This window comes from Bufo bufo, chromosome 2 (assembly GCF_905171765.1).
Source record: "Bufo bufo chromosome 2, aBufBuf1.1, whole genome shotgun sequence".
NCBI classification, from domain to species: domain Eukaryota; kingdom Metazoa; phylum Chordata; class Amphibia; order Anura; family Bufonidae; genus Bufo; species Bufo bufo.
In genome coordinates, this window is record NC_053390.1 from 466,266,698 (window position 1) to 466,279,534 (window position 12,837).

General features: G+C 46.1%; 1 protein-coding gene across 2 annotated transcripts in view; it reads left to right on the top strand.

The window, feature by feature from the left end:
• Positions 1 to 12,837, top strand: part of UPF1 (UPF1 RNA helicase and ATPase) — a 119,377-nt gene that overhangs the window by 96,625 nt on the left and 9,915 nt on the right. The window contains exon 22 of one of the 2 annotated variants that reach the window (XM_040417665.1): positions 8,369 to 8,619. In XM_040417665.1, coding sequence (XP_040273599.1) covers positions 8,369 to 8,619 — 251 coding nt within the window. The remainder of the gene's footprint in view (positions 1 to 8,368; positions 8,620 to 12,837) is intronic. The other variant, XM_040417666.1, reaches the window with a different exon arrangement.

The window sequence follows — 12,837 nt, forward strand, 5'->3', positions numbered from 1 at the left end:
ACTCCCACGGGGTACAGGACTCTCCTTATGCACCATTTCTCGCCATGGGCATTCGCCCCTCCCTTCATAAGTGGAGTATTCTCCCTACCACTGGCTAGTACTTGCCGTATGCTTCCACCTTCCTTAGGTAGGTAATTGCACTACCATTGAATACGGTTCCGACTGTCGCGCTATCCTTCCATAGATGGAGTGTTGCACATCACTGTGCTTTTCTGTTGCATTACCCCCTTCCACAAGGATCCATTTAGCGGGGGAATAACCAAACCTCTTCAGATGCTGCAATTCTGCGACGCCACGGCTCTAGGTGCCTTCGCTTATTTCATAAGGGGACGTGGCAACAGTCGTTACTCGCAGGTGCCGGTACTCTTACTCTAGTGCTATATGGGTGCCATCAGTGGACACGGTGGTTTTTCCTCCTTGTAGCCTCCCTTTCCTTTGGTGCTGGTTTTGCGCATGATTATAACAGCCTCTGTCTTCTCAGGGGGTTTCCTAGCATCACTTATGTGTCCTAGAGACCCCGTCTCCATGGGCCCCCGTTGTTCCAGTCGGTCATGATATTGTCCGCATCAATACATAGTGCGTACTCCATTGCACATATATGTTGAGTACGTTACAGCGAGTCGAGTGTTTCACGGACTGTGTTCTCTATCCACCGCTCCTCCTTCTCTGGGACAGTGGTTATGCTGGCACTCTGGTTTAGCTGCTACAGCTTGATATCCACATGGGGTGTTTTTCGCTAATGCTCGAGTTCGTGGTCGCTGCAGTGGGACGTCCCCTTCAGATAGGGGTACTACCCTGGCGCTAGCTTGGCAGTTGCGCCTGTTCAGCGCCCTTTCAGGGAGTTTTTTTTTAAGGTTAGCTCTACTTAACTGGGACAGATTGGTACGTGGCTTCTATGGATAGCCTCTGGCCTCCCCCTCAGTTTTGCGCTGACTAGGTAAGTGCTGGCTACTACTGTGGGAGCGGTATTCCGTTACCACTACATGCTTGGGTTCTTACTGCACAGCTCTTTGTCAGGCGGTGGACTCTTTTAGCACTAAGTTCGGTGGCCTCTGTGGGTGGCCCCCTCCTCTGCTTTGGTATGGGGCTAGCAATACAGTGCGACTCCCCTTGCCTGGCTTCCTTCAGGTGGATTATTATTTTATTTTTTTTGCATGGCCACTTCGTATCAGGGCTGTGGAGTCGGCAATTTTGGGTACCTGGAGTCGGCAAAAAATGAACAGACTCCGACTCCTACTAGATTTAAATTGGAATTAAAAAAAAAGCAAGTTTAAATGTCCCAATTCACAAAAAGTTATAATTAATTGCCGTATTTTTCGCCCTATAAGACGTACCTAGGTTTTTGAGAAGGAAAATAAGAAAAAAATATTTTTTAACCAAAAGGTGTGCTTTTGGTGGGTTTTGAACTAATGGTGGTCTGTGGATGACACTATTATGGGGGATCTGTGGGGGGCACCGTTGTGGGGGGCACCTTATCTTATCTGTCATCCACAGATCCCCCCCCCCCCCCCCCCCCCCCATAAGTGTCCCTGTGTAGTGAATGGGGGCCGGCATCTGCTTCTGTAATGGCAGCGGGGCCCGGTGCCTGCTTCATTCATAAAGTGGGCGGAGCAGGCGCGTGACTTAGTGAGCTACGCTACGAGCACCCACCCAGCCTCCTGACTGCCAAGAAGTTAGTAGTAAGTAGTACAGCGCTAGATTTAAGATGATTGGAATACTTTAACAATACCCACAAGTTAGATATGATTACCGTATACTACAGTGAGCGGGGCCCGGTGTAGTAGAATACAGTGACTGCACCGGGCCCCTCTGCCATTACAGAAACAGATGCCGGCCCCCAGCCCCTCCTCCCTCTCATCCTATTCACCGGACGGTCGCAGCATTCGCCCCCTTAAGACGCACTGCTCCCTGCATGCCTTAGTAGTTCCTACGTTACTACCTTCCCTCATCTGCATTTGCACGGGGTATTCGCTTGGCCTTCCATTCCAGGCACGCTCTGGTCCCGACTGGTGGGCTGTGGCACCCTCCACATCCCTACTTCTACAGGGACTTTTCCATTGGTCCGGGTGTGCTAACGGTATCTACACGAAGCTTCCCATCTTCTCTCCAGAGGCAGTGTTCCGGAAGCATGCGACGTGGACGCCCTGATTTCTCCTTGGCGGGAGTTCTCCCTCCCTACGTGTTTCTTCCCCTCCTTCCTAGGGTTCTACGGAAAATCAAGCTGGAGGACATTCCGACAAATCCTAGTCGCTCCGAATTGACACCGTCGCGCGTGGTACGCCGACATCGGTCTTCTTCTAGGAGACGTCCCTTGGTCACTGACGCTCAGAGACAACCTTCTTCACAGGGTCCGGTCCTACATCAGCATTTAGGGTCTTTGGTTGACCGCGTGGCTATTGAAACAGCCATTCTGATGTGGAGAGGGTTGTTGGCGGATGTCATCTGCACTATGATTCAGGCCAGGAAGCCTGCATCGCCCAGGATCTATCAGGACCTGGAGGTCCTTCCTGGGCTTCTGTGAAAGCCGGGACATCCCCTCACTCCGTTTTTTCTCTCCCCACGGTCCTATCCTTTCTACTATCAGGGTTGGACCTGGTTTAGCCCTTAGTCCTTGATGGGTCAGGTATTGGCACTTCTATCCTGGGGCAGCTTCCAGTGTACTCTGGTTTCCCTGGTGCCATGGAAACCTTCCTTCAGGGAGTGGCGCATACGGTTCCTCCGTACCGTCCTTTACCGCCTTGGGATCCGAATATAGTTCTCTGTGTTCCAGTCTTCTCCCTTTTGAGCCCTTGCGGGAGATCTCACTCCGGCTCCTGTCCTAGAAGGTAGTCTTTTCTTGTGGCTATCACATCCATCAGATGGGCGTCCGAGTTGGGGGCGCTCTCTTGCAGAAAGCCCTTTCTGGTTCTTCACAAGGATAAGGCGGTTCTCCGGCTCATTCCTTATTCTCCCGAAGGTGGTCTCTGACTTCCATATCAATGAGGACCTTGTCCTTCCTTCACTGTCCTCCCCCTTCACACCCTACGGCAGGGAGTTACATTATTGGATGCTGTCAGAGCTCCAATTATTATTTGGCAGCCCCCAGTCTCTTCCGGCGTACGGAACCCCTTTTGGTCTTCCGAAGGGTCCTTGCTAGGTGTCACGGCTCACTCCACAGAGTGGTGGGCGCTTCTTGGGCTCGGGGAAATCGCGATTCGGCTGCTCAGTTGTGTAAGACGGCTACTGGTCCTCCTTACACACGTTCACAAAAATTTACCAGGTGCATACTTATGCATCGGCAGTCCCTGCCTTGGGCCGCGTGGTCTTGCAGGCGACAGTTCTTAGATGCCTGCAGGGACGCTTGCTTCCACGGGTCTGTGGACTGCTTTTGGACGTCCCACGGTTCCTGTGTCCCCCAATGAATATGGGCGAGAAAAGGAGATTTTTGTATAACTTACCAGTAAAATCTTTCTCGCTTTCCATTGCGGGACACAGCACCCACCCAGTATTGTTGTTTGACCACAGTTGTAGCTGTTACTGGTTAGAACCCTGTTGGGTCTTTTGGCATGGCTGGTGTTCCATGTTTTTTCTTTGGTTGGCTTCCTTCTACTGCTTGTATACAAACTGAAGCTCTCTCTCCAGGCTGGAGGGGGTATAGCTGCCAGGGGAGGAGCGAACAGTTTTTACTAGTGTCAACGCCTCCTAGAGGACATGGCTATACCCACGGTTCCTGTGTCCCCCTCCAATGAAAAGCGAGTAAGAGATTTTACTGGTAAATTATACAAAAATCTCCTTTTCCCAATTGCTCCCACGCAACAGTGGTTGGTTTTGCTTTCTCATTACCAGTTAGTTGTGTTGCCCTTCGGCCTGGTGACTGCCCTGCAAGTTTTCACAAATATTCTCACGCCACTCATCCACTCGTTGATATCCTTTGGTCCTGGGGGATTTTTCTGGTTCCCTATTTGGAATTTATTTTGATCAAAGCTACATTGTTCTCCCAGAACCTGCACATCACCTTAGATTATCTGTCTCGTTTTAAATTATTGAGTCATCCCTGTCTCCACGCTGGCTGATTTTTGCAGTGGAACATCAAGCTGCTTATTTGTACAAGATGCCCCCCCCCCCCTCCCCCTCTCTGTCCATCTCTGCAGGAGGATACGGTGTTCCATGATCTCCTCCATTGAGGCTATTCCATTTGACCAGTGTGCAATCCTAGCATGGTGAGATCAGAACTCAAGCTCCCTGGACCACTAAATTCTCCTTCCTCCCGAGGTATGCACAGCTTTCACTTGGTGGCTCTCAAATCCATCTGTGTAGATGGGGAAATCCTTTCTGTCCACGTCTTGGACTGTCATTACCACCCCCCAAACAGTTCAAGGAACGTGAACACTGAACTCCTATCCTAAGGGTCTGCTGATCCAGATGCAGTAAGACAATGCTACAGCTGTAGCGTACGTCAGTCATCATAGTCAGGACCCGCAGCTCAGCAATAATGGCAGAATCGGCCAAGATACTGAGGTGCGCGGAGGAGCCAGCTTATCAGTCCACATCCCAGGGGTGGACAATTGGATAGTGGACTTCCTGAGCAGGAAACTGATAGACCCAGGTGAGTGGTCTCTCCTCTTGAAGTCTTCGAGGCACAGTGTCCCTGGTTGGGTCGCCCCGTCATGGGGCTGATAGCTTCCAGACTCAACCATAAACTACCCACTGTCATACGGATGCATAACCCCTTGGGGTGTGCAGTGGATGTCCTGGTTCCTTTCTGGAATGACTTCAGCCTCCTGCAGTTATCCCCACCCCCACCTCTCCCTCTACTGCCCAAGGTTCTGCTGGATCAAAATGTAGGGCATCCTGATCGAGTCTTATCTCAATCGATTGGCCTTGTCTGCCATGGTATGCAGAATTAGTCCTTCTCTAAAAAGCTATGTAGATTTTCGAATAGCCTGCTACGGACAATGATGAAATGAGGAAACCTGCTTCGGTTAAAATGTACCGTAGGTTTTGGAAGTATTTTTTTATTGGTGAGGGGAGCATCACCTACCATCACTTCGTTTCTTTTTAGGGTTCTCTCCTTCTTGCGACGCGGTTTGGACCTGGACCTCAGACTCTGTTCCCTTTTAACGTATAGGTTTCTATTCTTTTTAAACAGTCATGGAATGTGAACTTGGTCCTTAATGTCACTGTCGATTCCATTTGACCCCTTCAGGAATTTCGCTTCGTCTCCTGTCATAGATGGTAGCCTTTTTGATTGCAATCACTTTTGTTAGATGGATGTCTAAATAAGTGGCCCTTCCCTGCAAGGCCTCCTTCCTGGTACTTTACCAGGATAAGGCAGCTCTCCTCCTTGTAACCATGTTTTTTACCAAAGGTTTTTTTTCCAACCCCTTTCATCTCAATGAGGACATTGTCCTTACTTCCTTTTGCCCTTATATGTCCCATCCTTGGGAACGCCCTCTCCATTTGGATGTTGTCCATGCTCTCCGTATTTACTTTTCTTTAATGGCCCATTCTGCCGCACTTATTCTTGCACTTTGCTTCCTGGTTCGTAAGCTGCTGCAGGGCACTGTGTTCAAGGTGTCTAGGTGACTGTGGCTTAGCTCCTTGGGGTCTATTGCTCTCTTCCTCCCCTGTAGACTGCTTTTGAACGGTCCTGTGTCCCCCCAGTGTCACAGGCGGGAAAAGGAGTGTCCCTCAATGAACTAGACAAGAGATTTTACAGATGAGAACACAAACTTTATTTTTTTTTTTTTTTTAGCTTTTTTAAAGGGAGTCTGTCACCAGCATTTCACTTTAACCCTTCCCACAGCTCCCTAATATGCTTACAGTTTATAAAAACGTTACCTCTGGCATCAATCCTGGACTTATAAAGAGAGTTTTTGATGGTTCTATAAGATATGCAAATGAGGCCTCGCAAGTGCCCAGGGGCGGCGTTACTCTCTTAGGTGCCCTGCTTGCTCAGCCTTTTCATTGCGTCCCCCCTCCCCTTCCTACCCTCCGCCCGCCCATCCTTTCCCTCTGACCGCCTTTCTACTAACTTGTTATGCTGCCGATATCCCGCGCCTGCGCACTCAATTCTTTGGCCGGCGCATGCGCACTGCGATGCCCATTCCTTGTACGGCAGCACAGTAATTAATGCGCATGCACCGATCGACCGCCTCCTTTATTGTGTTTTCGCGTCATTAGCCGGCGCAATAGTTACTGTGATGCCGTACAAGGAATGGGCATCATAGTGCGCATGCGCCGGCCAAAGGAATGAGTGCGCAGGCGCGGGATATCGGCAGCATAACAAGTTAGTAGAAAGGCGGTCAGAGGGAAAGGATGGGAGGGTAGGAAGGGGCTGGGGGACGCAATGAAAAGGCTGAGCAAGCAGGGCACCTAAGAGAGAAACGCCGCCCCTGGGCACTTGTGAGCCCTCTTTGCATATCTTATAAAGATCGTTTTTGATGGTTCTATAAGTCCAGGATTGGTGCCAGAGATAATGTTTTTATTAACTGTAAGCATGCTAGGGAGTTAAAAAAGTGAAATGCTGGTGACAGACTCCCTTTAAAGTAGTAAAACATAACAAACTATATAAACATGGTAATCGCCATAATCGTACTGACCCACAGAATAAAGTTTAACTGTTCATGTTTATCGTATTGCTGACACTGTAAGGACAAAAATCACTTTTAGATTTATTTATTTTTATAGTTTTCTCAACACATTTAAGGCTACTTTCACACTAACGTTTTGGCTTTCAGTTTGTGAGATCCGTCATAGGCTCTCACAAACGGTCCAAAACTGATCAGTTTTTCCCAAATGCATTCTGATTGGAAAAGGATCCGCTCAGAATAAATCAGTTTGTCTCAGTTTCATCTCCATTCCGCTTTGGAGACTGACACCAAAACGCTACTTGCAGCATTTTGGTGTCCGTCTGACGAAACTGAGCCAAACAGATCCGTTCTGACACACAATGTAAGTCAGTGGGGACGGATCCATTTTCTATGACGCAATCTGGCACAATAGAAAATGGATCCGTCCTCCATGGTGTTCAAGACGCATCCGTCTTGGCTATGTTATAGATAATACAAACGGATCCGTTCTGAACGGATGCAGACGACGTATTATCAGAACGGATCCGTCTGTGCACATCCATGACTGATCCGCAACAAACACGAGTGTGAAAGTAGCCTAAGTTGCACTTTTAATGGATTACATAGACTGCAAAAAAACAATCCCTCATTACAGCTATGACCATTGAAAAATATGAAAAAATTATGAATCTTTAAAGACAGGGAGGGAAAAACAAAAAACGGTATCTCTGCTTAATCTTAAGGGGTTAAAGCTGTAACTCCATTAAGGGTACTTTCACACTAGCGTTTTTCTTTTCCGGCATACAGTTCCGCCCTAGGGGCTCTATACCGGAAAAGAACTGATCAGTTATATCCCCATGCACTCTGAATGGAGAACAATCCGTTCAGGATGTCTTCAGTTCTGTCTTTTTGACTGATCAGGATGGAGATAATACCACAGCATGCTACGGTTTTATCTCCGGCCCAAAAAACTGAACACTTGGCTGAATGCCGGATCCGTCATTTTTTTCCATAGGAATGTATTAGTGCCGGGTCCAGCATTCAAAATACTAGAATGCCAGATCCGTCCTTCTGGTCTACGCATGCAAAGACTGAAAAAAAGGTAAAAAAAATAAATGACAGATCTGTTTTTCTGGATGACACCGGAAAGACGAATCCGGCATTTAAATGCATTTGTAAGACTGATCAGTATCCTGATCAGTCTTACAAATGCCATCAGTTTGGGCGGCAGAACTGCTTGCTGGATCACTCTGCCGCAAGTGTAAAAGTAGCCTTAAAGTGAGTGCTTATTGTTTGCAGGTCTCTATAAATAAGCATTAGAAATATGTATGTGCTCAAGCTATGCCGTACTGTTTTTTAGTTGAGTTGATAAGCTGGAGAGTAGATACCTTTTAGTGCCCACGAAGGTAACCTTTAATCAAGCAGCTTGTTTTAAGGTAAATCCACATGTGGACAGAAAAGTCACAGCGTTTTACAATAGCAACCAAGTAGATGAGTTTTAAACTTATCCACATGCTGTTCAAATAATCCATGGGCAATTAAAAAAATTGAGAAGCGGAGGGCATGTCAGTTTGCACTGCTGACTGGATTCGTTGACAAATCCACATATAACTAATCCAAAGTGGATTGTTCCACTACAACTTAGGTAGTACGGACATACCCTTGAAGTAAAACTGCTTGATAAAATATTTTGTATATATAAGAATGTCTGTCTACTACTCAGTATATTGCATCAAGACTTAATGGCTAGTAATTACACTGCAATGTGTTGTGCTTATGATGTTCTTTGAAAGTTTTTTATATTAATCATCTTGCAGCTCATTCATACATTGACCGTATTTCCCAAGGTCGTGGAATGACTAAAGGGAAATCACCCCGTGGTGGACGCCAGAAACAGAGGGGCATTGGGCTTCAAGGCATGAGTCAGGGAAATATGCCAAATAGTCAGGCCAGTCAAGATGTTGTATCCCAACCATTCTCTCAAGGACCCCTTACCCAAGGATACATATCCATGAGCCAGCCATCACAAATGAGCCAGCCAGGGCTTTCTCAACCAGAATTATCACAGGTATTAAAGATTCTTTGTTTTTTTAGTGCGCCACTTCCTTGCTAACTGCATGAAATCTTACTGTACATTTCAAAGTCTCAGTACATGAAGTGCTTAATATGGCCACTAACTGGCTACACAATGAAAGTGGGTATCGGGAATCTTGTACTGTGGTTGTATGTTGTTCCTTACAAGTGGCTGCAAAAATGAATCTGTTCCCATCTATAAACTTCCTAGAATGTGCTGTTTCTGACCATTCTGTAACATACGTTAGGGGAAACTCATTGCTCGTAGCAGCCAATCAGTGTTATCCTTTTCAAGAGTACTTTAACCTCCTCAGGACCGCCGTACGCAGGATTGCGTCTTTGCGGCGGCCCTGCTCCTCTGGGTGGACGCGCCGGTGCGTCCTCTCGCGAGACGCGAGATTTCCTGTGAACGCGCGCACACAGGATCGGAAGGTAAGGGAGTGGATCTCCAGCCTGCCAACGGCGATCGTTCGCTGGCAGGCTGGAGATGTGATTTTTTTTTTAACCCCTAACAGGTATATTAGACGCTGTTTTGATAACAGCGTCTAATATACCTGCTACCTGGTCCTCTGGTGGTCCCTTTTGTTTGGATCGACCACCAGAGGACACAGATAGCTCAGCAATATGTAGCACCAAGCACTACACTACACCCCCCCCCTGTCACTTATTAACCCCTTATTAGCCCCTGATCACCCCATATAGACTCCCTGATTACCCCCCTGTCATTGATTACCCCCCTGTCATTGATCACCCCCCTGTAAAGCTCCATTCAGACGTCCGCATGATTTTTACGGATCCACTGATAGATGGATCGGATCCGCAAAATGCATATGGACGTCTGAATGGAGCCTTACAGGGGCGCGATCAATGACTGTGGTGATCACCCCATATAGACTCCCTGATCACCCCCCTGTCATTGATTACCCCCCTGTCATTGATTACCCCCCTGTCATTGATTACCCCCCTGTCATTGATTACCCCCCTGTCATTGATTACCCCCCTGTAAAGCTCCATTCAGACGTCCGCATGATTTTTACGGATCCACTGATAGATGGATCGGATCCGCAAAACACATACAGCCGTCTCCCTGGAGCCTTCCAGTGGGGGTGATCACCCCATATAGACTCCCTGATCACCCCCCTGTCATTGATCACCCCTCCCGTCAGGCTGCATTCAGATGTCCGTATGATTTTTACGGATCCACGGATACATGGATCGGATCCGCAAAACACATACTGACATCTGAATGGAGCCTTATAGGGGGGTGATCAATGACAGGGGGGTGATCACCCCATATAGACTCCCTGATCACCCCCCTGTCATTGATCACCCCTCTGTAAGGCTCCATTCAGACATTTTTTTGGCCCAAGTTAGCGGAAATTATTATTTTTTCTTACAAAGTCTCATATTCCACTAACTTGTGTAAAAAAATTAAATCTCACATGAACTCACCATACCCCTCACGGAATCCAAATGCGTAAAAAATTTTAGACATTTATATTCCAGACTTCTTCTTCTCACGCTTTAGGGCCCCTAGAATGCCAGGGCAGTATAAATACCCCACATGTGACCCCATTTCGGAAAGAAGACACCCCCAGGTATTCCGTGAGGGGCATATTGAGTCAATGAAAGATTGAAATTTTTGTCCCAAGTTAGCGGAAAGGGAGACTTTGTGAAAAAAATAAAAAATAAAATCAATTTCCGCTAACTTGTGCCAAAAAAAAATTAATATTCTATGAACTCGCCATGCCCCTCATTGAATACCTTGGGGTGTCTTCTTTCCAAAATGGGGTCACATGTGGGGTATTTATACTGCCCTGGCATTTTAGGGGCCCTAAAGCGTGAGAAGAAGTCTGGGATCCAAATGTCTAAAAATGCCCTCATAAAAGGAATGTGGGCCCCTTTACGCATCTAGGCTGCAAAAAAGTGTCACATCTGGTATCGCCGTACTCAGGAGAAGTTGGGCAATGTGTTTTGGGGTGTCATTTTACATATACCCATGCTGGGTGAGATAAATATCTTGGTCAAATGCCAACTTTGTTTAAAAATATGGGAAAAGTTGTCTTTTGCCGAGATCTTTCTCTCACCCAGCATGAGTATATCTAAAAAGACACCCCAAAACACATTGCCCAACTTCTCCTGAATACGGCGATACCACATGTGTGACACTTTTTTGCAGCCTAGGTGGGCAAAGGGGCCCACATTCCAAAGAGCACCTTTAGGATTTCACATTTACATACTTACCACACATTAGGGCCCCTGGAAAATGCCAGCGCAGTACAACTACCCCACAAGTGACCCTATTTTGAAAGAAGACACCCCAAGGTATTCCGTGAGGGGCATGGCGAGTTCCTAGAATTTTATATTTTTTGTCGCAAGTTAGCGGAAAATGATTATTTTTTTTTCCTTACAAAGTCTCATATTTCACTAACTTGTGACAAAAAATAAAAACTTCCATGAACTCACTATGCCCATCACGAAATACCTGGGGGTGTCTTCTTTCCAAAATGGGGTCACTTGTGGGGTAGTTATACTGCCCTGGCATTCTAGGGGCCCAAATGTGTGGTAAGAAGTTTGAAATCAAAATGTGTAAAAAATGACCGGTGAAATCCGAAAGGTGCTCTTTGGAATATGGGCCCCTTTGCCCACCTAGGCTGCAGAAAAGTGTCACACATGTGGTATCTCCGTACTCAGGAGAAGTTGGGGAATGTGTTTTGGGGTGTCATTTTACATATACCCATGCTGGGTGAGAGAAATATCTTGGCAAAAGACAACTTTTCCCATTTTTTTTTTATACAAAGTTGGCATTTGACCAAGATATTTATCTCACCCAGCATTGGTATATGTAAAATGACACCCCAAAACACATTCCCCAACTTCTCCTGAGTACGGAGATACCACATGTGTGACACTTTTCTGCAGCCTAGGTGGGCAAAGGGGCCCACATTCCAAAGAGCACCTTTCGGATTTCACCGGTCATTTTTTACACATTTTGATTTCAAACTACTTACCACACATTTGGGCCCCTAGAATGCCAGGGCAGTATAACTATCCCACAAGTGACCCCATTTTGGAAAGAAGACACCCCAAGGTATTCGCTGATGGGCATAGTGAGTTCATGGAAGTTTTTATTTTTTTTCACAAGTTAGTGGAATATGAGACTTTGTAAGAAAAAAAAAAATCATTTTCCACTAACTTGTGACAAAAAATAAAAAGTTCTATGAACTCACTATGCCCATCAGCGAATACCTTAGGGTGTCTACTTTCCGGAATGGGGTCATTTGTGGGGTGTTTGTACTGTCTGGGCATTGTAGGACCTCAGGAAACATGACAGGTGCTCAGAAAGTCAGAGCTGCTTCAAAAAGCGGAAATTCACATTTTTGTACCATAGTTTGTAAACGCTATAACTTTTACCCAAACCATTTTTTTTTTATCAAAGACATGTATAACAATATAAATTGCAAAATTTTACAACTGAAAGTGAAAAATGTCATTTTTTTGCAAAAAAATGGTTAAATTTCGATTAATAACAAAAAAAGTAAAAATGCCAGCAGCAATGCAATACCACCAAATGAAAGCTCTATTAGTGAGAAGAAAAGGAGGTAAAATTCATTTGGGTGGTAAGTTGCATGACCGAGCAATAAACGGTGAAAGTAGGGTAGGTCAGAAGTGTAAAAAGTGGCCTGGTCTTTAAGGGTGTTTAAGCTATAGGGGCTGAGGTGGTTAAAGGGGTTGTCCGAGTTGTGTAAAAAAAAATATATATACAGTTGCAAGAAAAAGTATGTGAACCTTTTGGAATGATATGGATTTCTGCACAAATTGGTGATAAAATGTGATCTGATCTTCATCTAAGTCACAACAATAGACAATCACAGTCTGCTTAAACTAATAACACACAAAGAATTAAATGTTGCCATGTTTTTATTGAACACACCATGTAAACATTCACAGTGCAGGTGGAAAAAGTATATGAACCCTTGGATTTAATAACTGGTTGAAGCTCCTTTGGCAGCAATAACTTCAACCAAACGTTTCCTGTAGTTGCAGATCAGACGTGCACAATGGTTAGGAGTAATTCTTGACCATTCCCCTTTACAGAACTGTTTCAGTTCAGCAATATTCTTGGGATGTCTGGTGTGAATAGTTTTCTTGAGGTCATGCCACAGCATTTCAATCAGGTTGAGGTCAGGACTCTGACTGGGCCACTCCAGAA